The sequence below is a fragment of the Monoraphidium neglectum genome (genome assembly GCF_000611645.1).
Source record: "Monoraphidium neglectum strain SAG 48.87 unplaced genomic scaffold scaffold01576, whole genome shotgun sequence".
Taxonomy (NCBI): Eukaryota; Viridiplantae; Chlorophyta; class Chlorophyceae; order Sphaeropleales; family Selenastraceae; genus Monoraphidium; species Monoraphidium neglectum.
Window position 1 is genome coordinate 1 of NW_014012052.1, and position 13114 is coordinate 13114.

Genomic DNA, 13114 nt, shown 5'->3' on the forward strand with positions numbered 1-13114 from the left:
CCCATCCCCCCTACCCACCAGCATGGCCGAGGTGGACGACACCCTGAAGCGGCTGCGTGCGGCGGTGCCGGCCGACCCCATGCTGGCGGAGGAGGTGGGCACTGAGCAGGTGGCGGAGGTGGTGTCGCGCTGGACCGGCATCCCCACCACGCGGCTGCAGCAGACAGAGCGCGACAAGCTCATGCACCTGGCGGCCGAGCTGCACAAGAGGGTCGTGGGGCAGGACACCGCGGTCGACGCAGTGGCGGCCGCGGTGCTGCGCAGCCGCGCAGGGCTGGCGGCGCGCAACCGCGGCAGCAGCTTCCTGTTCCTGGGGCCCACCGGGGTCGGCAAGACGGAGCTGGCCAAGGCCCTGGCGCAGCAGGTGGGTGGGTGGCCTGGCCAGGTTTATGTTCAGGGTCCAGGGCTGTGTGTGTGGGCTCAAGGTACAGGGCTGCCCGTGGCGGGTTGGAAATTGTAGCCCCACCGTTTACAGCTGCGGTGGGCACACCTATTAGACGCCAAGGGTCCGGCAGGAAACACCTTTGGGTGGCAGGCAGGGGGCTGTATCTATTGGATTGTGGTTTCAGCCAGTCGCCTTGCTTGGACGCATCAGTACCTGGCATCTGTGCAAACAATCTTGCTGCACCCCGCTCTCTTTCATCCCCCCCCTTACTTTATCGTGCCGCGCCCTACCCCAGCTGTTTGATGACGAGAAGATGATGATCCGCCTGGACATGAGCGAGTACATGGAGAAGCACAGCGTCAGCCGCCTGGTGGGGGCGCCCCCCGGCTACGTTGGCCACGAGGAGGGCGGCCAGCTGACAGAGGCGGTGCGGCGCAAGCCTTACGCTGTGGTGCTGTTTGACGAGGTGGAGAAGGCCCACCCCGAGGTCTTCAACATACTGCTGTCGGTGAGGGGAGGGGGGGGGTGCGGGGCAGCCGAGGCACGGCTGGCATGTGGAGAGTGGTGGACCAGCACGGTGCCTGGCGTGTAGCTGAAAGCACGGCGCTTGATAGCTCATTGGTGGTGAAGGTACCAGTGTGGTGAGGGCGCGGCGAACCCAATATTTCACACTGCCGCGGAGGGTCCCTTGGCAAGCAAGTCATGAATGTTACAATTGTTGTCTTTGCTCACGTTTCTGCCAAGCCGCCCTCTTATACCGGCCACTCTCTTTCCGCCTCCCCCATCCAAGGTCCTGGATGATGGCCGGGTCACGGACAGCAAGGGGCGCACCGTGTCGTTCGCCAACACCATCGTCATCCTCACGTCCAACCTGGGCAGCCAGTTCCTGCTGGAGGCAGCTGTTGCACAGAGCAGCAGGCCCACCACACCAGACGCTGGCCGCCCGCGCACGCCCGTGACCATGGCTGGTGAGTATTTTCCCCCTCTGCTTGCTGGTCCGGGGTGCACTGAGGCTCAGCGGTGACCAGCTTAAGGTGTTGTCAGCTCGCTCACGCCTCGTCATGATTCTCAACTCTGGTGTTCTGTGGGCGGCTGTTTTGAGTGCCTTTCAATTTTTCCTCCGTATCCTTCCCCCCTGCCCCTTCCCCCTCCCCCTGCTTCCCCGCAGCTGCCAAGGAGCTGGCCCTGGGCGCTGTGAAGCGCCACTTCCCCCCTGAGTTCCTCAACCGTCTCGATGACATCGTGTGCTTCGACCCCCTGGCCAAGGGCCAGCTCATAGGGGTGGCGCGCCTCATGGCGCAGGAGCTCAACGACCGCCTGGCCCCCAAGAACATCACGCTGGCCATGACTGACGCCGCCCTCGAGTACGCCGTGGCAGCATCGTACGAGCCCGCATACGGTGCCAGGCCGCTGCGTCGCTGGCTGGAGCACCACATGTGAGCGGGGTCGGCTGGATCTTGATTTCTTCGCAAACAGGGAGTGGTGATTGGAAATTGCACCAGGGTTCCTCTGCGCCGCTGCCTGGAGGTTGTTTGGTGTTGCTTGCTTGGGCTGCGCACCCAGCGATGTGTCCTCAGGCCCTGAACTCACGCTCATTGCCGCCCCCACTCCCCGCTTTCAACCCCTCATCTCAGCATTACGGACCTGTCGCGCATGATCATCAGCGGCGAGCTGGAGGACTCGACCACGGTCACGTGCGACTACAGCGGTATCACGGGGACACTCGCCTACAGCTCCGAGCCCAAGCCGGTGCTGCCTGGCGCCGCCACCCCGCGTTCCAACGGCAAGCGCCCCATAAACCTGGAGCCAATGGGTTACACGGTGGAGGACCCCGACGACGATGACGACGAGATGCGGGAATGATGAGCACGAAAGATTGAAAGGGGGGTTGAATTGTTCAAGAGCTCACACAAGAGTGTAGGGTGCGACAGCAGCAGCGGCTCGGACGGTTGTTTGTGCTTTGCTTACCTTAACTTGAAATGAAATCATTGTTGGTTGTACGAGTTCACACCGCTTCATGCAGTTGGAGAGTCTGAGCTGGTAGAAGTTGATTCCAGTGAGAGTGTCTTGCGTTTTCGAGCGGCAAACCTGCACTTGGTGCTAGGCCTCACGAGCACCTTGTTGAATGCATGTTCACGTGCATTTGTAATTCCCATCAGAAACACGTATGTTTCTTGAAGATTTGCAGCTCTATGAGGTTGGACGAGCAGGAGGGGGCCCCTTCCGACATTCGCGGACCCACCCTGGGCTGCAGAAGCACTGAGCAGTGACATGGGCGAAACAGCTGTCAAGCAGAGTCACATGGGCCACTGGTAGCCTGTAAAACACAAAACGTTTCTGGGCTCAAGCTGACATCCTGACCGTGCATGGCAGTTGTGGCAGAGCTGCGCAAGTGCGCAAGTGCGCAGCAGATGCGCACACAGGTCATTGGGCAGCGGGCGACGGTGACGTCGTGCTTGCCTTGATCGAGTACGGTACTGCGATAACCAGGATAAATCGGGTATACACCACTTCATCACATTACATACGACAACAAGCGGACACTGCCACAACACATTGCGGTGCGTACTGTAGATCAGCCTCGCGCACCAAACCATTAAACAGCACGGTTATCCTCGTGGTAACAGTAGATGATAACGATAGGGCTTGCGGAGAGGCAGAGCAGCCAGGCATTTGCTATCGCGAAGCAGAACGCGGCCAGGAGGTGGCAGTGCGCTGCGGGAGGGAGCGCGGCGCACCCTGCTGCTGGGCGGCGGTGGCGGTCATGAGCCTCTATGGCGACCTGCCCCAGGCCAAGAGTGAGGACGGCGTTGGAACGAACAAGGGATGGTCAGGCACGGCGCCCAAACTGCAGCCAACGCTGCGCAAGCCGGCCGGGTTCGCCCCAACGTCCGTGCTGCGTGCTGGCGCCGGCGGCCGAGGCGCCGGCCCTGCTGGCCGCACGCTACCAGGCCCGGCTGGCCGTGGCAGCGGCAGAGGCCCTGGGCCTGCGCCCGTGGGATCCATCGCGGCGCCAAGCAGAGGTGGCAGAGGCGGCGCTGCCGATGCGGCGGAGCCCGGTGCGGGTGGTGGCGGCGGTGCCGGTGGCGGTGGCGGTGGGCCTATTGTGGTGTCGGCCCTGAGCTTCTTCAGCACCCACGGTGAACCTATAGCCGATGAGTATGACCCCTCGCGTCCCAATGACTACGAGGACGTCCTGCGCGAGAGGGAGCGCAAACGGCGCGACGCCGAGGAGGAGGCGGAGCGGGTCAAGCGGCAGCGGGAGGCGGAGCTGGTGGGCGCCACTGGGCCGGATTGCTCGGCTGTGGCGGGGGCTGGAGGGTTTGAGATTGCTGTGGTTGAGGCGGTTGTGGGGGGACGCCATGTGCAGGTTCTAGAACTGTCTCGTGGTGGCGTGCACCTGGTGGCGTGCACTGCTCCTGGGCGCCTGCACCCCTTTGCAGCATCACACAAAATGCGTGTTCATCTTGCCCTGCCACCCATCATCTTGCCCTGCTGCCAATTTACAGGAGGCGGAGCGGCGGAAGCGGGAACAGGCCGAGGCAGTTGCGGCGGTCCTGGCCATGTCGCGGCCGTCAGCGGAGCGCGGCGCCCCTGTCGCGGGCGAGGGGGCGCAGGTCAAGCAGGAGCCCTCTGGCGCCCTGGATGTGAGTGACCGCCTGCTGTGGCTGCGTCGCCTGTCCCAGGCCAACAGGGGCGTTCTTGCCCTTGACTGCTGAGAGCACGGTGGTCTGAGCTTGGCGGTGGTGCAGGTCCCTCCTCCACGCTGGTAATGATGCAGCTGGTCGCCACAGCCCGGCAGTAAGCACCTGAATCTTCCACTCACCAGGCGGACGAGCGGGAGCGGCGGCTGAAGCTGAGCGGCGAGGAGGCGTTTGCGGCGCGCGCCCGGCTGAGCAGGTGGGGGCGGCCATGCTTGCGTGCGCTCAGGGTCATGTATGGTTTCAGAGCCGCTGGCTGCGAGATACGCTGGGCTCTAACACCAGCATTGGCTTGGCTACAAAAGCTGCATTGTTTTGCGCCCAGAGTTTGCTGGGGCTGCACTCCTCCCTTCGTCATGCAGAAACGGGCCCCCTGGAGCCACCGGACCCGGGGAGACCGCCGCAGCCGGAGCAGCAGCAACAGCAGCCGCCGCTGCCGCTGCAGCAGCAGCAGCAGCAGCCGCTGCCGAAGGACCGGGTGGCCCCAAGGGCTTGGGCCTGGCTCAGAAGCTGCTGGAGAAGATGGGTTGGCGTGAGGGCGAAGGCCTGGGGCGCAATCGCCAGGGCATATCTACGCCGCTCATTGCCCAGAAGCGCGGTGACCATGCGGCAGTCATTGTCAACGCTCCAGAGAGACCGCGGCAGGAGGGTGGAGAGGTGCGCCCCTTTATATGAGCGAGGCCATTGGGACTGCCCTGGTCGGCGGCCGGCGCGATGGCATCCCAAGGTCCTGCCTGCCCCGGCATTAGCCAGGCCAACGCAGCAGCTTGGCTGTGATCCCCCCCCGGGCGGCAACGCGACTCCTCCCGACTGCCAGGGCCCTCCCGACAAGCGGCCGCGTGTGGGCTCTGCGCTTGTGGGCCCCCCGAGCCGTGTTCTCGTGCTGCGCAACATGGTGGGGCCTGGGCAGGTGGATGAGGACCTGGAGGAAGAGGTGCGCGCCCAAGGGGTGGGGTGGGGTGGGGGTGGGGGGTTGAGGTGGGGCGAGGGTGCTGCGGATTGGCATGCCATGTTGCAGCAGGATGACGGGCGGAAAAGGGTTGCTTGCTGCTGCTGTTGTTGTTCGGGATAGATATGCATAGGGGATGGTGGGTGGGTGTGGGCTCCAAGGTGGTGGTGTGTTTGTGTGTGTGCATGTGTTGATGGGGGGTGGAGTTGCATATGAAGCAGTAGTGGTGGTTGCCAGGAGAAGCGGGTGGAAGCGCTGAAGTTGGGCCTGCCGGTGTCGGCAGCTTCCACCGTGCTGAGGTGATCCCCCTGCTGGGCCGTATGCTGCGGTGCAGGTTGGCTTGGAGCTGTCCAAGTACGGTCAGGTGGGACAGAATGGATAAGCAAGCCGGGGGCACTGGGGTGGGGATAGGAGTGGGGTGGGGTGGTGATGGGAGTGGGGAAGGGAGGCTTGGTGCCTGAGGAGCCTGGCGGGTTCCCGGCGACGGCACTCATAGGTAACCTTCTTGGGGTGCTTGAGGTCTTTCTATCGTTGACACCCCTCTGTCACCACCTGCAGCTGCCGCACCCACAGCCCCCCCCTGGTATCTACCGTGCCGCGCACTCCTGCCCGGTGCCTCGCAGGTGGTGGACGTGAAAATCTTTGAGGTGCTGAGTCCAGGCTACGAGCCCGCGGAAGCGGTCCGCATCTTTGTCGCCTTTGACCGGGTCGACTCTGCAGTAAAGGCCAACATAGACCTCCAGGGCAGGTTCTTTGGCGGAAAAGAGGTACGCGCGCTGTGGGGCTTGTTGTTCCCCTTCGCGCCTCTTCCCAGGCTGCATCAGTGGCATGTCCTGAAAACTCCCTACCCTTGTGTGGGTCCATTGTGGGGGTGCCTGGGTGCGGGTGTCTTTACCTCCGACGACCGCGCCCTCCCCCCAGCACCAACCCCAGCGCCGCGCCCCCTGATTCCAACCACTGCCAGGTTCGGGTGGCATTCTTCCCTGAGGAACGCTTTGATCGACAGGAGCTTGCGCCCGCGCCCGGCGAGTTTGGGGAGGGCTGATGGTTGTGACTGCAAGCCCATCCGGGTGTGCAACCGACGCAATGCCAGTGCGCCACGACCGACACAAGTAACAAGCCTCAGATGTCCTTTATTGCGCGTGGCCGGGCAACACCTCTATGGCAGGTCAACGCTGTCAACAGCATCCTTGCATGTGGCAGCCAGTCGCGGGATGCCAAGGAAAGTTGGTTGACTCATTGGCTGCCGCATGTTGTGAAAATGCATTTGCAGCGATGGACACAAGGGCCGGTCATTTCAGGAGGTGCTTCGGGTACATTTTTTGTTTCAGCGATTTTTGTAGGCAGCACGAGTCATCTTGTACGTGTTCTTCAGCTTGCTGTGCTGGCTAAACCCATGGATGGCTGCCCATACCATACCGGCCTGCTGGCACCAAAGGACCCACTGCCAAGAGGGTCAGTGACACGCCTGTTGGGTGGAGGCTCTGAAAGTGCTGATTCATTAGAAATTGCTCGATGTAGAGGTCCTCACTTGGGCGAGCCGCACTACCGTAATCCATTGGATATCCTCGCGTGAATGTGTGAGGCGAGGATGAGAGGATGCCGCCACCTCTTCGATTCCCAGGCATACGTGATCTATTTTTCCAACCGACACTACCGGTATTCACCTAGCGTACACGACATTTTTCCTCCTTGTATCAGTCAGCTGCTCAACCGGGCGCCGTGGGACGCCATCTCCAATTCCGCGCGGTTGCCACAGGCCGTGCCCGGTAAGGGGTGCCCGCAAGACCATTGCCCACGCCCTGGGGATCTGCCTTGGGATTGCTGAACGTGCTCAAGAGGGTTGTGCAGCAGTCACTTGCTGAATTGTCATGGCAGATGACAGATCGGAATCGTGAGCCCATCTCGGGAGAGGGACGGCGGTACGGCACCCGGCAGCCCACCTACACCACCCGATCCCAGAACACCACATACCCGGCAGTCGTGTGGACTTCCTGCAGCCACCAGTTTTTCTACCTAAGATATCCACACGCCGACTCAACTCTGCCGCAAACACCTCCCTGTGTCACTCACCCCGCGACCCAGGCGTGACACCATGATGGCATCCTGCTTCACTGCTGTATCACTTGCTACCTTCATCCTGATTGCCGTCCCCGGCGCTACGACAGCTTGTGTTCAATCTGGCCACACACCGCAAGATGTTGCTGCGCTGCCCTTGCCGGCTGCCAGGGCCATTCCCCGGCACCTTTTGGCGGGCCCACCTGCGGTGGCAAAAGATGCGACACCTTCGTCTGAGCCCACCAAGTTAGCTGTCGCCTTGCCTGCACCAAAGCAGTCGGCACCCATCGCAATTGCTGCCAAGGACTCGCCAGCGCCGACGACGGGCAATGCCGCAGCCAAGGACAATGAGGCAGCAGCACCCCAAAAGGTGCGGTGCATGGAGACTGCTGATCAGCATCAAAGGCCCGCAGCTGGGGCACACATACATGTGATTGTTACGAGGTGTTGTTGCCAGGGGGGGTGCCTGTGCAGAGCGGGCCTTACTCGCACTACTGGCGCCACCCAACAATGCCCTTGCAAACCCGAATCTACTGACTTCAGCCCACCAACTCCACATTGCAGGACACTGAAGCTGCCAGCGTCGCCGCCCCTGCAAAGTCTGCAGACGCAGCCGCGCCAGCCAAGTCTGCTGGATCCCTGGCAAGAGCAACGCCGGCCAAAGACCCTGTTGCCCCTGCCAAGGGGGACGCACCGGCCAAAGATGACAACGCGGCTGCCGTCTCAAAGTCTGCAGACGCCAAGTCTGTTGAGACCGTCGCTCCTGCAAAGTCTGCCGACGCCGCAGCGCCGGCCAAAGCCCCTTCTGCATCCGCCACAGGGGATGCCCCGGCAAAGGACGACAAAGCGGCCTCCCCCGCCAAGTCTGCAGACTCGGCTGCCCCAGCGAAGTCGTCCGGTGCCGTTGCTCCTGCCAAGTCGGCCGATGCCGCAGCGCCGGCCAAAGACTCTGCTGCACCGCCAAAGGGGGACGCGCCCGCCAAAGATGACAAAGTGGCTGCACCATCAAAGGTAGGCTTGCTGATTGCATCAGTCCAGAAATTGTGTGCGCCTGCCTGACATGAAATGGTGGGTGTATTGTTCGGCGGCGTAGCGGTACGGGCAGGTCAAATGGCTAGGGAGGCGCGCTGGTATCCCCATCCCGCTGTAACGTTCAACAATGCCATACCCTTGTATAACCACAAAACAATTCCTAGGCGGGTACTGCTACGAAGGACGACAAGGCAGCTGACGACAAGCCCAAGGATGCCAAGGCTGCAGCAGACAAGCCAAAAGATGGCAAGCCCAAGGCGAGTTGTGTGCATCGAGTTTCACGGTTGGAGGTGGTGGGGTTGAGGCAGGATGTGTGAGCCCGCTGCACGTAGGAACTTGTGAGTTCGCCGCTTGAACCGCCTATGCAGCAAACCATTGCCTGAAAAGGTTCTTGCAAGGGCGATTGCTCGTTTTTACGTAATGCAATGGTGATTTGGGGGATCGCTTGGCTCGGTGGCAGCAAAACGCAAACGATTATGGATTGGAAGACCGCCGGTGCTGCAGCGTCATCACCAGAACGCAATGAATCTACTTGCGCATTCACCACACGTCATGTCTGCAGGTGGCATACATTGCCTTCGACTCGCTGAGGGGCATTGTGGAGTACGAGGACAAGCCCAAGGCGGCTGGTGGCGAGATGCCGCCCCCTGCCAAGCTGCCTAGTGCCCCTGCGCCAGCCAAGAACAGCGCTCGTGGGCGTCGCCGCGTCTGATGATATCTGACACGGTTGCAATTATATGTGAACTGAATCAACAAAGCCTGGATACATGCAAAGCATGAGGTGCCTCCAGCCCCCCCCCAGGCTGTGAGATGTTTCTGTCTTGCTTGAACCAAACATTCAGCCATCTGCAATCGAGGGCTGCCCTTGTGACAGGCGTAGCTGTTGAATGCCACAGCGGAATCAATTTGCACCGTAGCCATCGACAGATGCTCTTTTGTCCCTTAAAGCTTAACATGGAAGTGGCAAGCAGGCTACAACTATTGCATCCAGGTCCCATGGCCATCTACTTTATCGCCAGCCCTCTTTCATTGGTGTGGGAAGGATTGATCCCACCTTGTGGTGGCGTTCACGCGCAATACAAGGTCCTCTCATATTGTATGTAATTGAGACCTTCTCGCAAACTGTATGTTGATATGCTTGCAGCAGGGAACACTGTAACGACCGTGCTTGTGCTCAGCCTACACAGCTACACTGACATGGGTGGTGCAACAGCACATTGGCACGTGCACGCTTGACTCCAGTGGCGTCGTTGCTGGTGACGCCGCGCACACACTGCCTGCGGACGGATCTGCACTGACGAGCGAGCTTGAATAGCGCCAGAATTAGTTGTTTGCTGGCCCGGGGTCGCGTCCGTGGCTACCAAATCCGGATCAATGCGGCCAGGGGAATCAGCACTATCGCGTCATTAGGCGGCTCCTCCGGGTGATACCACTGATGAGCGCAGACACGAGTTCAATTGACCTTCTACCAATCAGCGCGGAGTTTGTTCAGCAGGCTACTGGAACACACTTGCTCATCCCCCACAGCGCAGCCATCCAGCTCCTTTGGTCAGGCGTGCTGGGCCCACCCCCTGGTAGGCGCGGAGACGTGCGCAGGGTACCAGCAATGGATGAAAACCATGCGTGCGCCACAGCTGCAAACATGATCCCTGACGGCACTGCCCTGCCTGGGCAAAATGGCGGGTGACCCCTGCAATGGAGGTGACTGTGCACACCTGGCCAGCAGCCCCGTATTGATGCAGGCAACTCTATCGTCAGTGTCGGCCCCCACGCCGTTGTCCACTCTTTCACAGTTTGCAGAGGAGATGGCTGCCTCAATCGTCAAGTGCGCTGCGCTTCTGCTGCTGGCCGCAACAGCCCTGGTTGTGGCAGGGGCTACCCCAGCACCAGCCATGGAGGGTGCTGCGCACCGCCGGCTGCTCGCCTCCCCCTCTCCCGTGGTGAAGGCTGCTGCAAGCAAGGACGCGCCTGCCAGCGCTGCTGCGCCCGCAAAGGGTGAGTGACGGCTGGACATGTTCAGGTCATCAAGGCACTGCTTTGCCGGAGCTGTGAGTGCAGTCTGCCCTGTCATTTTTTGGGCCACTGGGCCCCAAAGGGGACGCGCAGGTTGCCAGCCTGTGTGGTGCGGGCCCCCGTGCAATGCCCAACAACGGCCACTTCAACCTTGTCTGGCAGGTGCCCCCGTCGCCAAGGCAGAGCCTGCCAAGAACGAGGAGCCCGCTGAGGATGAGGATGACGCAAGTGCCGATGCTGCCGTGCCTGCCAAGGCCGCCGCCGCGCCCGCCAAGGGCTCCGACGCCGCCGCGCCCGCCAAGGGCTCCGACGCCGCCGCGCCCGCCAAGAGCGCTGCCCCCGCCGCCAAGGGCACCGACGCTGCTGCTCCCGCCAAGGGCGCTGCCCCCGCTGCCAAGGGTGCTGACATTGCCGCGCCCGCCAAGGGTGCCGCCGCGCCTGCGAAGGGTGCTGACACTGCAAAGGACGCCGACGCCCCTGCGGATTCCGCCGACGCGGACGACGACAACGCCGCCCCCGACAAGGGCGCCGCCCCTGCTGCCAAGGGCGCCGACGCCGCCGCGCCCGCCAAGGGCGCCGCCCCTGCTGCCAAGGGCGCCGACGCCGCCGCCCCTGCTGCCAAGGGCGCCGACGCCGCCGCGCCCGCCAAGGGCGCCGACGCCGCTGCGCCCGCCAAGGGCGCCGACGCCGCTGCGCCTGCCAAGGGCGCCGACACCGCCGCGCCTGCCAAGGGCGCCGCCCCTGCTGCCAAGGGCGCCGACGCCGCCGCCCCTGCTGCCAAGGGCGCCGACGCCGCCGCGCCCGCCAAGGGCGCCGATACCGCCGCGCCTGCCAAGGGCGCCGCCCCTGCTGCCAAGGGCGCCGACGCCGCCGCCCCTGCTGCCAAGGGCGCCGACGCCGCCGCGCCCGCCAAGGGCGCCGACGCCGCCGCGCCCGCCAAGGGATCGGCTGCACCCAAGGGCGATGCTCCCGCCAAGGTGGGTGCACGGCAAAACCAAGGCATACATCATGACATGCAGTGGGATATGATCTGTTGATATTCTGTCCGGCACGATATGTTGACTGCGCGTTGCATGATGCATGATTTTGTCCTCACTTTTGGGCGATGGACCGGCGCACTCATTCCTTCCAATCTCTTTGTTGACTGTCCTTGGGCTGCCCAGAAGCAAGGGTGGTCGCTAATTTTGTCTATCGCAATGAAGTTGTGGTTCATTAGTTTAGGTCTGCTCGTTCTGGGTGAGCACAGGTGCCCGCCACTGCGTTCTTTCAGCACTGGAGTCTGTATCGAGGTGCACCCTCCCCGCCCTTCCGGCCCCCTCCTCCCAACATCCATCAGACTGTCTACGTCACGTTTGGCGCATACGGTTCCATCTCCGAGTTCCCGGTGGCTCCCAAGGCGGCCGGCGGCGAAATGGCGCCGTCCGCCAAGCTTCCAGACGCGCCTGCGCCTGCCAAGAACTCAGCTCGTGGGCGTCGCCTCCACTAGAGAGTGTGTGTCTTTGATGCATGGTTGCATCTCCATGACGCACGCACGTACTGTCTCCTTGCACCTTGCCGGTGCTTAGCTCCACACCATCTGATGCAGAACTGCTATGTTATTTTGCATGCGGCCCAATGAAGCAAGAAAATGATTCACACAGCCGCGACGTGTGGCAGCACAACCCACTCAACTCCATGCGCCGCTGCCGCGCACGAATATCTGCTACGTATGGCTGATGGATTGCACAATGAGCAATCCACCTTGCACAGACGAACAGCTGCAGCCTTGGAGCTTACCATGAGCTACATGCTGTGAGCATGGTTGTCTTGCATTGCAGCACTCGTGTGGCAATGGCCAATTGTTGCAGCACGTGCGCCTTGTGCATCGAACGCCAACCTTACTGCTGACCTGCTGGTTGGCACGCTCACATGTTTGCATTTTGGTGGCACTGTGCACAAGCTTGTCATGTAAAACTCAATGGCTGGTTTGAAACATGACGATGTCAAGCTGTTGCCATGACGAGTAGTCTACGTCAGCATGAATGTTAAGATGCCGGCAGCAAGTAGGTGCGCATCTGCAGCAGTTTGATGCCACGGCGCCGCTGCTGCACACCTTAGATAGGTGACGTAGCCACGGTGCTTCTTACGCTGTTGTGGCTGATCGATATCACAGTGTCACAGCTGTGCCCGACGATCCCCCCCTCAGGCTCTATAGCCATCCATGCCTGCCTGACATCTACCTGAAGCCATCCACAACCGCGCCCCCAGCCACCGCATTAATGCGGGCAGAGGACGGACAGCCGCCAACCTCAAACGGGTGCTCGCGCCCCGCTTGACGCACGCCGGCGCGCGGCCATGCAAAGTACTGGTGTCGCCGCTTGACGAAGGCCCCCTGCTAGGGTTTAGGGTTTAGGTATGACCCCTTGTATGACTGGGCAGCAGGTTATGGCGGCTGCAGACATTCCACCTGGTCCTGAAACGCGTTGGGCGTCATCAGGGGGATGTGTGGGACCTGCCCAATGGATGGCAAGGTGGGACAAGCATGGTGGAGGGCTACACCAAAACCCCCTCACTTGTGTTGTGCACATCATCAAAGGTATGATGTACCCAGGCTGGCCCCAGCCCACCAGCACCTCCCCCATGGCTGTGACTGCCGGTGTGAGTGCTGGAAGATGTCCACAGACTGCCCCCAACAGCCACAGCTCGAAACTGTGCAGGCTGGGCAGCAGTCTGACCTGGGGTGCCAAGTGCTACATCCTGCAGATTTGCCCGAGTCAGCAGTGCAGCACTTCAACCCCCACCCTTACACCCACAGGGATGCAACCTGGGTGGAAGCTGCACAGCCAGGTCACACGTGATCAGCACTGCTGATGACGTCACCATGACTCACCAAAAGAGTGAGGGAGGCTGATGGCACCAGCTGTCAACCCTTACTTGGCTGAGTGCAGCGTAGGGTTTTAGGGTTTAGTGTTTAGGGGTTTAGGAGGGGGGTTAGGG

The 13114-nt window shown here is 61.8% G+C and overlaps 3 protein-coding genes across 3 annotated transcripts; all 3 read left to right on the forward strand.

Moving 5' to 3' along the window:
• Positions 1-22: 22 nt before the first annotated feature.
• Positions 23-2248, forward strand: MNEG_8348 (Chaperone protein clpB; the record flags this gene model as incomplete). The annotated part of the gene is made up of 5 exons (XM_014043177.1): positions 23-364; positions 681-893; positions 1176-1353; positions 1554-1821; positions 2020-2248. The coding sequence occupies 5 exons, from the start codon at positions 23-25 to the stop codon at positions 2246-2248; spliced, it is 1230 nt and encodes a 409-aa protein (XP_013898631.1).
• Positions 2249-3149: 901 nt separating this feature from the next.
• Positions 3150-6080, forward strand: MNEG_8349 (DNA-damage-repair/toleration protein; the record flags this gene model as incomplete). The annotated part of the gene is made up of 8 exons (XM_014043178.1): positions 3150-3659; positions 3895-4032; positions 4215-4285; positions 4449-4743; positions 4904-5020; positions 5370-5399; positions 5659-5802; positions 6000-6080. The coding sequence occupies 8 exons, from the start codon at positions 3150-3152 to the stop codon at positions 6078-6080; spliced, it is 1386 nt and encodes a 461-aa protein (XP_013898632.1).
• Positions 6081-9930: 3850 nt separating this feature from the next.
• On the forward strand, positions 9931-11624 carry MNEG_8350 (hypothetical protein; the record flags this gene model as incomplete). Its single annotated transcript, XM_014043179.1, has 3 exons — positions 9931-10120; positions 10301-11115; positions 11475-11624. The coding sequence occupies 3 exons, from the start codon at positions 9931-9933 to the stop codon at positions 11622-11624; spliced, it is 1155 nt and encodes a 384-aa protein (XP_013898633.1).
• Between the last annotated feature and the right edge of the window lie 1490 nt (positions 11625-13114).